At 40.4% G+C, this 13,862-nt stretch overlaps 1 protein-coding gene across 1 annotated transcript in view; it reads left to right on the top strand.

Annotated features, from left to right (window-relative positions):
• The window catches only part of QSER1 (glutamine and serine rich 1), a 41,664-nt gene that overhangs the window by 11,728 nt on the left and 16,074 nt on the right, over positions 1 to 13,862 (top strand). Inside the window, exons 2-4 of the mRNA XM_068194736.1 lie at positions 5,021 to 5,130; positions 6,358 to 6,522; positions 9,777 to 13,475. Coding sequence (XP_068050837.1) covers positions 5,021 to 5,130; positions 6,358 to 6,522; positions 9,777 to 13,475 — 3,974 coding nt within the window. The remainder of the gene's footprint in view (positions 1 to 5,020; positions 5,131 to 6,357; positions 6,523 to 9,776; positions 13,476 to 13,862) is intronic.

Genomic DNA, 13,862 nt, shown 5'->3' with positions numbered 1-13,862 from the left:
GTAAGCTGCATGTCAGTTTCTATATCTTATATTTTGGATGACATTTTTAATATTTAGAAGTGCATTTGTCAGTTTTATGGCTTTGCTTTCTGTCTCTGGGTGGAATTTGCTATAGCCCAGCTGAGTAGCTGGTTGGGGAGAGACTCCTTTGCCAAGTGTCTGAGCTTTGGGATAGAGAGGGAAACTGGAGTGCTATTTCCCCTATTTCACATATATCTCTAGTAAGATAAAATGCAAAGTGTGATTGGAAAGGTATTTTCTTGCCAGTAGAGGCTATCACTGCTCTTTTTAATCTCCTCTGTGGTGATTTAATTAGAAGGGGGCTGTGCCAAGCCATCTTCTCACAGGAGCTCTTGTTTTCAGTGAGGCAGAACGGGCAGACAAAAATGAGATCAAATTTCCTGGTCTGCCTCAAATCTGATGCCTTGTGTGCATGCTGGGTTGTTGGCTTTTGTTGTTGGGGCTTGGTTGTTTTGGTCTCAGACTTGTCAGCCTCAGTTTTGGGGCACAGAGTTCCCTTCGCAGGGTGCTGGGAGCACCGCTGGGGTCTCCTGGAGCCAGCAGTTCCCTGTGCACCCACTTGTCTTGTAGCTGTCCAGGTTCACTTGGAGCACAGCCTGCACCATTTGAGTGCTTTGGAAGTGCTCTGGGATTTAATCTGGGGGGTTCTGGAGCAATTTTCCTTTACGTGAGAGGCAGGAGTTACAAGTACTCAAGAACAAGGGGTTGCTCCCTGAAATGTTCTGGTGTGCTTTCCATGTAAGCATTGTGAGTTTCCCTAGTACTTGAATAATTGCTGTTACTAAACTAAACATAACCCAAACAACCCCCACTCAGAAAACACCAAATGCAAAATAATCAGTCAAAACCCTTAACAATTGCTAATCTGTAATGGGGATGTACCTAGAAAATAAAGTAAAAAGAAGAAAAAAATTTACTTAATACTTAGTAAAAGGAGTATCATTTCATGGAAAGGGGACAAAGATACTTGTGTAAAGTGCTTGTTTTCTCTTTCTGTGTTTTATTCTGTATGGATGCCTTGGAGAGCAAGGTTATTTGAAGAAAGTAAAAGAAATAAAAATACTTTCTTGTATGTCCAGTGTTTATTGCAGCTAAATTTTGCTTCCATGTAAAAATGATACTTCTGTCTGAGTTTGAAGGTGGGAAATGCATCCCTCACTTGTGTGAAGCACAAACTTGATAATTGTCTTGGCAAGTGAGGAGGGTGGTGAGTGCAATGGGACTCGATAACCTTTTGCAGATGGAGACCTGAATTTGTATGAAACTATTGGATTGAAGAACGCTTTGAAAAGAAATGATTGTGAGAAAAGCAATGCAGACATATGTGTGAAGGGTCCCTTCCTGACAGATTTAATCTGGGCTAACAAAAAGGAGTGGTAAATCAAGGTTGAGGTATTTTAGTAACAATGAAGTGCAATGACTGTTGTCTTCCAGAAACTTTACTGGAGAAGTAAAAATCTTCTATTAGCCCAGCTGATGTACCTGGAAAAAAAACCAGATTAATACCTGGGTCATTTCACTTCCATTGTCATACGCATTTTTTGATTGCATTATTACAGCAATGACAAATCATGATTACCCTTTACAGGGTATCTCTTAAATACTACTCTAAAATTAAATTTATCTTTTCAATGAAAAATACTTCAGGGGGAACTATTTTCCAAGTTTGTGTGTCAAATTAATATTATTTCCTAGCAGTAATCACTCCATTGTGCAGTTCACTATGACAGTGGAAGTGAGAAATCACTGTGATAATCAGTGATAAGGGCCAAGTGCTTTTGGAGCAGTGCATACATAACAAAGTACCGAGTAATGTGAATGTTTTTCCTCGGTAACTTATCTGACATTTCAGTACAAGTAGAAACTTGCACAATTGTAACAAACTTCCAAACAAGAGCATACAGAGCTTGGTAGCCTTAAGGGTGTTTGCCATGCTGGACGTATTTGTGATATGAGAATTACATGCTGTGTAAATTCATCTGTTTAAAAATTAAATTTTATAAAAAGAAACCTTAAGGCAGTAATCTCTCAGATTGCCGTGCTTGTTTAGGATAAGTTTATGTAAACTGAAGGCATATATGCAAGGCTTTTTGAGATAAGAATCTACATTCCAGCAAGCAGTAATTATACCGTAAACAATTAACTGTTCAAATAAATACAATGCTTTTTATTGAAAGACAGATTCATTTTTGAGGTTGCGGTTGCATTAGCTATGAGCTGGGAGTTTGTATGAAAAAAAAAAGCACCATCATACACTTCGAGTGTTCTAAGATGCCCAGCATTACTAGAATTTTGAGGTTCTAGTAATTAACAATGTTTCTGAGTGCTGAAGTCTAGGGGTTATTTTGTATCCCAGTGCTAATTCTAGTACCCTCCTTGTTACAAAGTCTTTGTCCAAGTTTGTTTTACAAGTTGCTTTTATCTTCCAGAGGATTCTGCCTCTGGTCTGCAGGCTTGTGTGTTGACGCTGTTTTGTGGTATTTGTGTGCACTGTACCTGCCCTTTACAAAAAAAGGTGTTTATTTTAGAGGAGTGAAGAGAGGGGAAATTAATCACATTCTTCGAACAACCAGAATAAATAGAAATTGAAAATAAAACAAACAAACAACAAAAAATGCTCAGAACAAATTTTTTACTTTTCAGGTGATTAATTAAAGTCCATCCACTTTTTTTTCTGATGACCTTTTACAATTAAAGAAGGAGGAATGAGGTGATATTGCTTGATATACTGTACTGGGTTTGGGGTCTCTGGAAGAGTTTTTGCTGCCAAGTGTAGCCCCAGTTGCCTGGAACACGACCAGGGTGCCTCTCACCTGAAAATACAGAATGGGAAAAAGAAGCTGTGCTGCTGTAGGACTTTAGAGTTTGCCTTTAAAACGTGTATGAAAGATATGTCAGCACCACATACTTTTATATAGGTAAAAGCTTTAAGTAAACTTGCAAGAAAACCTAAATACCACCTATTGCTGTTGCAAGAAAGTTTCCACAAGCTCAGCATTTTTGAGTGAAGATAATTCTTGTGAACAGTGCATGGGCTGCCATGCTTCAATTTAGAAACTTTTCTCATGTAGTGCTTTTTTATTTATTAGAAAGACCTGAAGAAAGCTTCATGTCTCTGAAGTTCTGTATTTGGAGTTTTCTTTCTCAGCTGTGCACGTTTGTTCAAAAACCCCAAACCACCTAAACTTGAAATTTTTTCTTGTGAAAATACTTGTACTTCAATTTGCTTTATTACTTGCATGATGTTTTATGTGCAGAACACTGTTGCAATTTTTTTTTTTTTTTTTTGGTCTGGAAATAATAGAAATAGTTTAATGCTATAAATAAAAAAAAATAACCTACAGTGTCATGCAACCATGTCTGCCAGTTGTCCATAGCAGTGATGCAAATAGTTAGATTTCAGTCAGCGTATAATAGAAATCAGTTGCTGATGCATAGTGTTGAACTGCACAAAGATCTGCCCTCTACAGCATAAGCACAGGGATCTGCTGACTCTGAATTTAGGTTTGGCAGTTCTCTAAATTGCAGTTAGTGCTGTGAAAGGTGTTAAAGTGCTAGCCAATGAGCACAACTGAGAAAAGCAGGAGCTAAGGTTCTTTGTTTTTTCAAAGGATTTTGGTTCATTCTTTAGGCTTGTGCAGTAGCCTGGCATGCTGACTGTAGAGCATTGCTGAAGTGGAAAATACATCCCCTGATGGTGCATCTCGGGCAGGAAAGTCCTGCACAGACAAGCTCTTGCTGGTTCATGATGTGTGCAGGTCACAGTGCACACCTCTTCATTTCTAAGAGGCTCATCTGGCTCCTCTCACGTCTTTATGAAAATGAGGCAAACCCAGCAATGTTGCCAGGTTTTATATTATTTGGTGTCTTCTATGAAAGTTTCCCATGATGTCATGATTCCTGGCACGGAGAGTTTAATTTTTCCTGATGCAGAGTGCCTGCCCCTCATCCCTGGGGATGAAAGATAAGAGAAGTCTCCCTTAGAGCAGGCAGCAGGGAGGGCTGTGGGTTTCCTTGTTTGGGTTGTTTTGGCATTTGTATACACTTGAATTTTGAAATTAAAGTAGTCTCACATGTTTACTGGAGGAAGTAGCTGCTACCTATACTAAACTTAATGGTTACTTGGTCATGCTGGCCTTCATTTTCTTCCATTTGACAGGTGGTATGCAGAGCTGGGTCTGGGGAAGCTTGACAGTTTAGGGATTTTGTTTTGCTTCCCCTTCTGTTTTCTGCCTTTTAAACTGGAAATCATTAGGGCTTTTGGCACGTTCCTAAGGTTGCTTGGTGTTTAGATTGCATTTATTTCTTTTCTGCACTATTGCTTTTGCATGGACCCAGACAATGTATATTTTATGTGTGCTTCCATTAAGCCTGATTGAAACATCATGTTAATTTAAGTGACTCACTTAAAAGTGTTAAATAAAAGCTGTGAATCATTAACTTGCATTTAATGCTGGGATATCTGAAGATGGATTTGTCACTTGGTAGTGCTTTCACCGTCAGTTTTATTAAATTGTACCAAAAGTACCAAAATCTTTTTAAAAACTATTGTTCCTTCAGCTTCCTAGTCATTTCAGCCTTTTAATTAAATGAGGTCCTGTAAGTTTTAATGGAATTAAAAATGGAAATGTTAAAGTGGGCATGTATTCATTGTTATCTGCTTTGCAGACTTTCTATCAGTAAATCATTACAAAAAGTGCCCAGAGTGTTTCTTACAGTTGAGTTCTGTCTTTCTGACCTAGTCCTTTATAAACTTTACTGTGGTCAGCTTTGATTTTTGTAAGATTTTTCCCCACCCTAAAACCTTTGGCTTTTTAGGTTTCAATAGTACTTTTTTTTTTATCTGCTTAACTTATTTTATGATGTTCTAGCAGAACTAGATCTGTTTGATCTTGGGCTTTTGTTATCCTTAACTTTTTGGCTTGTGATTGAAATGTCATAATTGTTCTTTGTTTCTCTAGCTGTACATTTTGTTAATAATGTTTAATTTCTTCCTTAGTTTAAGCTATGGAGGAGGACATTCATCACATTCAGAAACAGACCTTCACAGACAGACATACACAGCTTCTCATCAGCTTCCTGGATACTCACCTACACAACATCCTGCTGGTAACTGTCCATGCCATGAGAATACTGCTTAAATAGCTACAGAGGAGAGAGAAAAAACAAACCAACTGTTATGTAATTTAGATCAAAGTTAATTAATTTTACAATCAAAGGGAGTTTGTCATATAAGTGATGGCAACTGGCTGAATGTTAAAGTTGTTAGCTTTTTATCAAAACGTTGTAGGTAGAAAGGAAAATGTAAGGGCAGGTTATGCTTGGTACCTTGTTTTTTGAAAAAGCTGCACTTATTCTTTCAAGTGCAGCTTTTCAGGATTTGGCCTGTGCCTATGGGCAAATGTTGTGTGCCTCCAAGTCAGTGGCAGAAATGCTGCCAGCTCCTCCAGACTAAAGCAAACAGCAGAGCTGATGTGAGCTGGAGCACGCTGCTGCTGGTACTGCCATGTGCACACTGAGACCCTGCTGGGGAAAAGTTAAAATCCATTTAAAATGTAGCAGTGGCTTGGGCTGTGTTACAGCTGCATTGGGGTCTGTCTTTGATCCTGATGAAATCGTGTCTCTGGATCCCCCCAGAAGATGGGGCCTGACCTCTTCATGCTCACTTTGCAACCCAGGTTCCAAAGAAAGGTGTTTGAGCTCATGTGCTGACTGGAGTCTGTATCTCCTGGGCGGGTCCTTGATCAGGATGATGGAGGGTTGGAATTGCAGTCTTGACATAATCTCTGTTACTCACAGCTCTGGATCTCACCGGTGCTTCCCACTGAGCACCCTGCTATGGAAAGGTCTGAGCAATGGGAAATACATGAAGGTGTTTGTTGAAACACGGAATGCAACCAAAACCCCTTTTCATGTGCCAATCCTAGAGATGTGTCCAAACTTCCCTAAGCTGCCCAAAAGGGAGAAACTGGATATAGAAAAGTTGACCATGTTTCGGGAGGAATTCTGAATGTTTAACCAGGTGAAAATAGAGCAATGAATCTTCAGATAAGGGAAGCATTTTCCTGGTGTACCTAAATACTGGTATGAGCATCATATTTGACATACATTTAATAATAGGTTTTAAAATGTATACTGAAGTTCCAGTTTACAGTTGTAACACTGCATAACAGTTAAACACCAAAAAATCAATGTACTTTGCATTGCTAATGTTTCATAAACTGGTTTTTTTTTTTTTTAGTGAATTATGAGCATATATCTTTGTAATTTGACTTTGCTTCTTTGAAGTTCATCTGAATTATCTGTTTTGTTTCATTTCTCTCCCCTATCATCTAGGTCTTTCAGGAATATTTGATACCAGTATGCACAGTGCTGGAGGTAACGCTAAGGAAACTTCTTCAGTTATGAATTTTCTCTCTGCTATTGAGTCTCGTACTGCTCAGGCAGTCTCTTCAGGATCTACCCTTTTACCACAATTCAGGGCTCCTTCCTGGCAGACAGGTGAACATTTTCGCTTTAAATGAAATTTTGTCATTGTTACATTGAATGTTTGGGAGGATTTGAAACAAAAATATTCTAACTGAAAAGGCTGCGTGTTTTCTACCTCTTTTACATATCAATATTTAAAATTTCAAAACCAATGAAATTATGTTAGCATAAGACTTATATGAGCAGAAGTTCTGGTTGTTTAGAAGGAATTTAGATGGATAGGGTATTAATTTGTCTGATGAGTTAAATTTATTTCCCCAGCTTTGTTTGGAATTAGTCTCACTAACACTATAAGCATTTTCAGGCACACGGAAACCTGTGCCTCCTAGCCAGTCTTTCACTCTCAAACTGATCTTCCTGTGATAGTTCTTCTGCGATATTAGTACTAAAATCTATGGGTAGTCTTGTCCCCTTTGTACACAGAATTAATGAGCAAGGTGTTCTCAAAAAGAAGGCCTGAGGTGCATGTCACATAGAAATAAGGGATCTAATTTACAACTGAACAAACGTGCCATCTCTTTTGGCAGACTGACTGCCTTCCACAAGCCTCCCCCATCTGTCAAGCCTTCTGTGCAGAGCAGGAAACTGCAGATTTTGAGCTCACTGTAGACAGTCGCACCAAGATAAGTGTTGCTGCTGCATCTGTGGGTAGCTTCAAGTTCTGGTTAATCTTAGGGAGTGATTGTGCAGCTGTGCAGTGAATTGGATCTATTCACTGATCTGGCAGAAAATGTTTGAGTGGCTTTTTTCCTTTGGTGGGATGGCTTTCCTCTGTATCAGCAGGCTGATCTGTGTCTCTGTGCAGCTGTATGATTGCTCTTCTGATTTGGGGAGGAGGCACAAGGTAGCAAGAGTGGAGCAGTCCTTTTTTTGACATTTGGGTAATGTGCAGCTGCATTCTGTGAAGAGCTGCACAAACAGTTGAGATTAAATACTGTGGCTTTTAACTCACCATTGACAAAAGCAGATATGCACACTGGTAATCTGGCAAACAAACTTAATATCAGTCAGTTATGAGTTTAGAGTTATGATGACCCAGCCTCACATCAGAATGTCAGCTGGGCAGAAATTTTTTTTCCTCCTTGTCCTAGCATTTTCTCCATTGCAGCCTGGCTAACAGTGAATTGTGAAGAAGGGGGAGATGTGCAGTGGGTCGGGTTTGATGTTGGTACCAATGGTTGGGAGATTTCTCAGTACTCATTACTAAGAGCTCATCAATAAGCCCATTTTTCAACATTACCAGTTCTCTGAGCTTTCTGTTGTCCTTTAATACTTTTGCTGCTTTTCTGTAACCCTTGATCTTCCCAAGTGTCTATTGAGAGCTTTATCTTTATAGACTTCTTTGAGGGAAAGCAAGAGCTCTTCACTCTGCAAGGTGACCTTTTTTCAGAGGTTTCTTACTTTGGGATTTTCTCCAAACCCCACACTCCTGATTTTAGGGGAAAAAAGAAGAACATTGTGTTTATTATATTTGTCCTTCCAAGTGTTCCTTTGATCTTGTTATCAGTGTTCTGATTTCTTAGGGTAGTGAGGGTGTGTCTGTGCATGCAACTTAGTACCTTTGCCATGCCTTTCGTCTGCTCCTGAACAAATATTAGAATATAAAGCCCAACAATTCTGCCATAGTAGCGCTCCTGTGACTGACTCTTGTCTGGTTTAAGAAGTTAGGGGTATATTTGGAAGGGTTTTGATTTATGGAAGAGAAAGGTGAAACACAGGTTAGATGAGAAGTGAACATCTGCAGTTAAAACAGGTTTAAATTCTTCCCTTTCTCTGAGGCTTCCAGATGGCCCTTCCTTTGTGTTAGCAGTAGGGATCAGTAAAAGAGAACCCAGTTGTACATGATGATGCAGTTTTTTAGAATAGGGAGGGAAAGTGCATTAAAACACTGATTATGCTTTCTCAGTCAGAAAGACCTTATTGTTGACTAAGGAAAAATACCTTGGCAATTCTTCACTATCACATCTCTTCATATCAGTTTGTCTTGGACTGAAAGGGAGAAACAAAGAATTTATTTCTCAGCTTCACCTGAAACTTCAAAAGCAATTGTATGATTAAGTTGCAATCAACTTAGGAAGACTTACTGTATTCTAAATTGAAATATTTTTTTAACTGAAGTATTTGTTTCAAAATAAGCTTTATTTACTGAGAGCTTATATTTATTTGTAAATTATGCTAAGCTAAAAAGTGTTTTAAGTGTGCAAGAAGACCCAAAAAAGGTGAAATCATTCCACTGATTTTAATTTTTTCTGATTTGTATACCCTGGTAAATTTCCCAGAGGAAACTGATTCCTTTACAAGAGTTTTAAGCTTGTCTGGGAATAAACTTGCCTTCTTTGCTTTTCTTGGTAGACTTTGGAAACAGTACACAAACTTCACCAGTGTCTCCAAGTTACATGGAGAGAAGCAGGGTGAATGATTACAGGGTTACAGGGTGAACGATATGGGTCACTGCCCTAAGCCTCAAAGCTTGCAAGGGAATTTCATACTCCTGTTTCAGCTGGAGTAGTGTATTCTCTTGAGAAATCTTGTTTAAGCCTGGGTGTCATACCAGTGGCTGGGTGCAAATAAGAAATATGCTTTTCAGCTGGATAGTTGCTGCTGCACCATGCAGACAGTTGCTGTCTAAGGATATTTAGGACTCTCACTGCAGAAAGTATGCAAATTATATTTATTGCTTGTATTGAATGTCAAACCCCTCTACGAAAATAAATTGCAGAGTGTATAGACCATTAGCTATTTCACTGCATGCTCTGAAATGCTTCCCATAAAGTGAGTTATAAAATTATTGGTGAGGGTAACTCCAGGAGATGGGATTGCTTCTTAAACTGTGTATGTATTACAACTGCTAAGGTGTAATTTTGACTTTTTACTGTTTAATAAAGGTGGCCAGGGCTTTTGATCAGTTCTTTTTAAACTGAAATAAAAACTAAAGAGCCTTCAATTTCAAAACAGAATTAATGTTGTACATTTTTTTTAATCAACAATTTGCATCTTAAGGAAATGAGGTTTTTCCTCAGCAATTCACTGCAGGTATAGAGTTTGGCATTCTAAAAAAACCCTGCACTTCCACTTTGAAAATTACCCACGATAAGTACCTACCTATATATGTTTGGGTTTTTTAAAGGGTGGTGATTCTGAAGAGCATTATATCTGTAAATGCTGTAAGAGCTTGCAGTTAAATGACTTACAGAAATGCGATGTTGTTACTTTTAAAGCTCCCTTATGCTCCTTTTTCCTTCTTGTTTTGTTTTTGTTTTTTCCAGGTATGCATTCCTCGACAGCCACAGAACTATTTGTTACTGGAGCTTTGCCAACCTCTGGAACATTTCCACCAACCTCTGCTTTGTCAGCGTACCAGCATCCCAACACCTTCAGCAGCAGAAACTTTGCTACTACCCCTTCTCTTACTCTTCAAGATGCCACTTTCAGTGCTACATCCAACGGTCTGTTAACTGCCCACGATCCCTTATTACAGATTAAAACATCACAAGGCACTGTTCCAACCGCGCTGACGTTCGAGCGCCTGGGCAGCTCTGTTCTGAGCACCAGTGTACCCCCCCAGTCGTCAACATATCGTTCTGCTCAAGAATCTGCACCCCATCTTTTGCAGCCTCAGTTCAGTTTGTTGCCTTCGACCCTTGGAGGAGCCCAGCAGGTGTCTCAGGCCTACAGCACGCCTGTGTTCACTGGTTCCACTGCTTCCATGGACAGAGCACTTCAGCGAGAATGTAGTGTTATTAAGCACCACCAGCGGCCTTCAAGTACTCAGTCTGTCCAGCCTCAACTGACTGTTTCACAGCATTCCTTACACAGCTATTTAACAAGTACAAGTGGAGTTAACTTTCAGGATACGTCTAGGCACTCAGCATTATCCTGCAGTCCAGTTGGAGATGTTACTCAGGTGAGCAATGGAGGACCACAGCAGAAGACTTCTCAAGTCACAGTGGAACTCGCTCAGTCGTACACATCTGCGATTCCATCGCCCGGTTTTCCGCCTGCTTCCACTGCAAAAGTGAAAAACTGTTCCATGAAGCAGCCTCCGAGGTCAACGAAGACCCCCAAACCTCAGAGCGTAGCTCCCACCGTGCAGACACAAAGCTATGCCAAAACTGCACAAAACCAGAGTTCTGTCATTACGGGCCAAGCACAGATCTATTCTACAGCACAGCTGCCCAGCCTCTTGTCGGTCAGTCAGTCCCAAAATTATGTTTCGTGCCAGGCTCAGAATGTGCCACCTGTCAGCCACTCACAGGATTTCTCATCCAGTAAGGTTGAGAAGCTGCCCTCACTCTATAAAACATTGACTTTTTCTGGGCAATCACAAGCTATTACTTCTGACAGTCAGACTCTAAGTTACTCCTCAGAGGAACAGGTATTGACCTCAGTTCCAAATGAGAACTACTCTGGGCAAATGAGGGAACTTTCTTCAGTCAGCCAAGCTCAGAACTACTCTTCTAGTCACTCTCAGGGTTTATCTCCAGTTACGCAGTCCCAAGTTAATTTTTCATCTCAATCACAAGTTTTAGCAGCTGTTAGTCCTTCAGAAAGCTATTCTTCAGGGCAGTCTTTAACATTAACGTCGCCTTCTCTTTCCTTTAATGCCTCTCCTCGGGTACAAACTCTTCCAGCCTCGAGCACTAATCAAAGCTATATTTCTTTACATTCTTCTCAGAACTCTCAGTCACAAGAATCCTCCTCTCCACAGTCTCAAAAGTTTTTGCCATCTGTCCTGTCTCCTTTTGCATCCCCAGCTCACTCCCAGACGCTGCAGAACAACAGACCTTCCTCAGAAACAAAGTCCTATGTTAAAAGGAAGTCTGACTCTAACTTGTACGCCTCATCGAAACAGGAGGAGGAATTATCAGTGCAGGACATGCAGGCATTGCAACAGCAAGCTACTCTTGAATCTTCCACTCAAAGCCTAACAGAGGAGGAGATCAACGCTCAGGATGCATCCTATAGGGTCTCAAAAGCAAATGACAGATACTCTCAAAGCGTAATCAGAAGCAACTCTCGTCTTGAAGATCAAGTTGTTGGACTTACTCTTCAAGGAACAAAAAAAGATGAAAGAATGGTCAGTTCTGTGGAGCAGCTTTCCCAACACATTGGCCATATCAGCAGCCTAAGCCACGATATCAAAAAGACAGCGAATTTAATGCGAACAGCACAGGGAACTGTGAGTGCTAAGGAGCTAAGCCAACAGCATTCCCTTCTGCACAAGGTACATGACAGTAAAGCTCAAGAGCAGCAGGGCCAAGTCATTAGCACGCCAGCGCAGGTGCAGCCTCATGCTTTAAGACATGGTCATCAGCTCTGCTTGCCCAGTGCACAGGTACTGCTGGAGTCAACCTGTGACTTGCAGATTCTTCACCAGTCAATCCTGCAGTCGAGTTTAGGACAAGCAAAGGCATCACCACAAGTGCAAAGAATACAGAGTCCTCAGCAGGTGGCACATCAGTTCCTTCAGATGGATGGTCACATTGTTCAAAGTAATGGGGGTCATTCTCAGCAACAGCTTCACAGTCAGAATTCAGAAGTAATGAAAATGGACATTTCGGAGTCTTCAAAACCACTACAGCAGCATTTGACAGCAAAAGATCATTTTACTCAGACAAATCAACATGATGCAAAAAATCAGTTTGTTTCTCTTAGTTCAATGTGCTTCCCAGAATCTATGCTTCTCAGCGATGAGAGGAATATATTATCCAACGTGGATGACATCTTAGCAGCAACAGCAGCAGCCTGTGGAGTGACACCATCTGACTTTGCCAAATCAGCCTCTAATGAAGAGGAAATCCAAACTGTTGAAAATAGCGAGGAGTCCAAAACGCAGTTCCGATCGTTGGATTCCAGACACGTGTCTTCTGTTTTCGGTGCCTCACCTACTGTAGTTGGAAAGCCAGCAAGCAGAAATAATATTTCTCTGAATGGAGGCCAAATTGCCCTAAATCTTACCCCAGTGTCAACAATACAGACAAAAACTGTGAACCTGGATCAGCAGCACCTTGAAACTTCTGATCAGAGTGTACCAATAAGAATGACCTCTCCCACCCTTGGTCCTGCTCAAGAAGAGCAGGAGGCTCTTCGGGTGAAGAAACAATCTAGCATCAGTCACGAATCTGAAGAAGATAATGATGCTTCTGTTGATGGTACACTGAATGCAAGGGAGGCAGAGTTTGTTTCAAGTGGTAGGAGCCTAAGTGAGGAAAGTGCTGCCTCAGAGAATGATTTTAATGTGGGTGGTGATGATGGTACAGTAGCAGGCAACCAGTCAAAGGTTCCCTTGCAGCCGCTGTCTGTGCCCCAAAGTGCAGATGGAGCCATTAATAGAACTGAGGAAGAATGCCAAGATGTAACTCAAGGGAACCTTCAGAAGAAAAAAAGCAAAGGAAAAAACCAAAACAAAAATGCTGCAGAAGATGACAGTGCAACTCAGAAACAGGTAAAAAGAAGTGGACAGTGTAAACGTCAAAATTCAAGAGGAAATGATGCATGTTTCACATACTCTTCTCCTGTTTCTGAAGGTTGTTACGATACTTATCAACATCAGGAAAGAATGAGGCAAAAAATTAAAGAAGTTGAAGAAAAACAGCCTGAAGTCAGAACAGGATTTATTGCATCTTTTTTAGACTTTCTGAAGTCTGGGCCTAGGCAACAGTTTTCCACTCCAGCTGTACGAATGCCAAACAGGACTAGGAGACCAGTCACACAAATAGTTCGTGCCCCTTGCCTGCAGCCCTCTGCAAAGCCTCAGCCAGCAGCAGCACCACCTGTGGCTGCTGAGGTCAGTGGAGAAAGTCCAACCAAAAAAGCTGACGAGGAACTTAAGAAAAATTTAGAAACGTTGCCTTCGTTTTCTTCTGATGAAGATGATTCTGTGGGTGGTAACCATGATCTTCAAAAGAGCATCTCTACTGCATTGTCAGCCCTGGATGAAACATCTGACAAAAAGATGAAATCAGGTAAAATGGTTACTACTGGTGCATATGTTGAAGGAGATTTTTGTAGCTGATGGGACAGGAAAAAAAAAAAAAAAAAGAATAATTTTATCTATCTTCAGGTAAAGGTTTTGATTTGGTTTGGTTTTGACCACAATTAAGTTTTCTTCAAAAGGTGTGTTGACTATAGACTAAAATAGTGTCTTCCACAGTTAGAAAATATGTAAATAAACTTTTTCATGCTACTTAAATAGGACTAATGCCAAAAAGTTATTTTAGCCTGGAGTTGGAATAATGTGTCTGTTGTCTTCGATTCTGGCTTGAAACACTAAATATGATTTTCATCTGGGAACATCAGCAAAGCATATCAGAGGTTCTAAACCTACTTTTTAAAAATTCTAGCAAGGGAAT

This window comes from Anomalospiza imberbis, chromosome 6, assembly GCF_031753505.1.
Source record: "Anomalospiza imberbis isolate Cuckoo-Finch-1a 21T00152 chromosome 6, ASM3175350v1, whole genome shotgun sequence".
Lineage (NCBI taxonomy): Eukaryota > Metazoa > Chordata > Aves > Passeriformes > Viduidae > Anomalospiza > Anomalospiza imberbis.
This window is presented reverse-complemented; position numbering and strand designations above follow the sequence as displayed.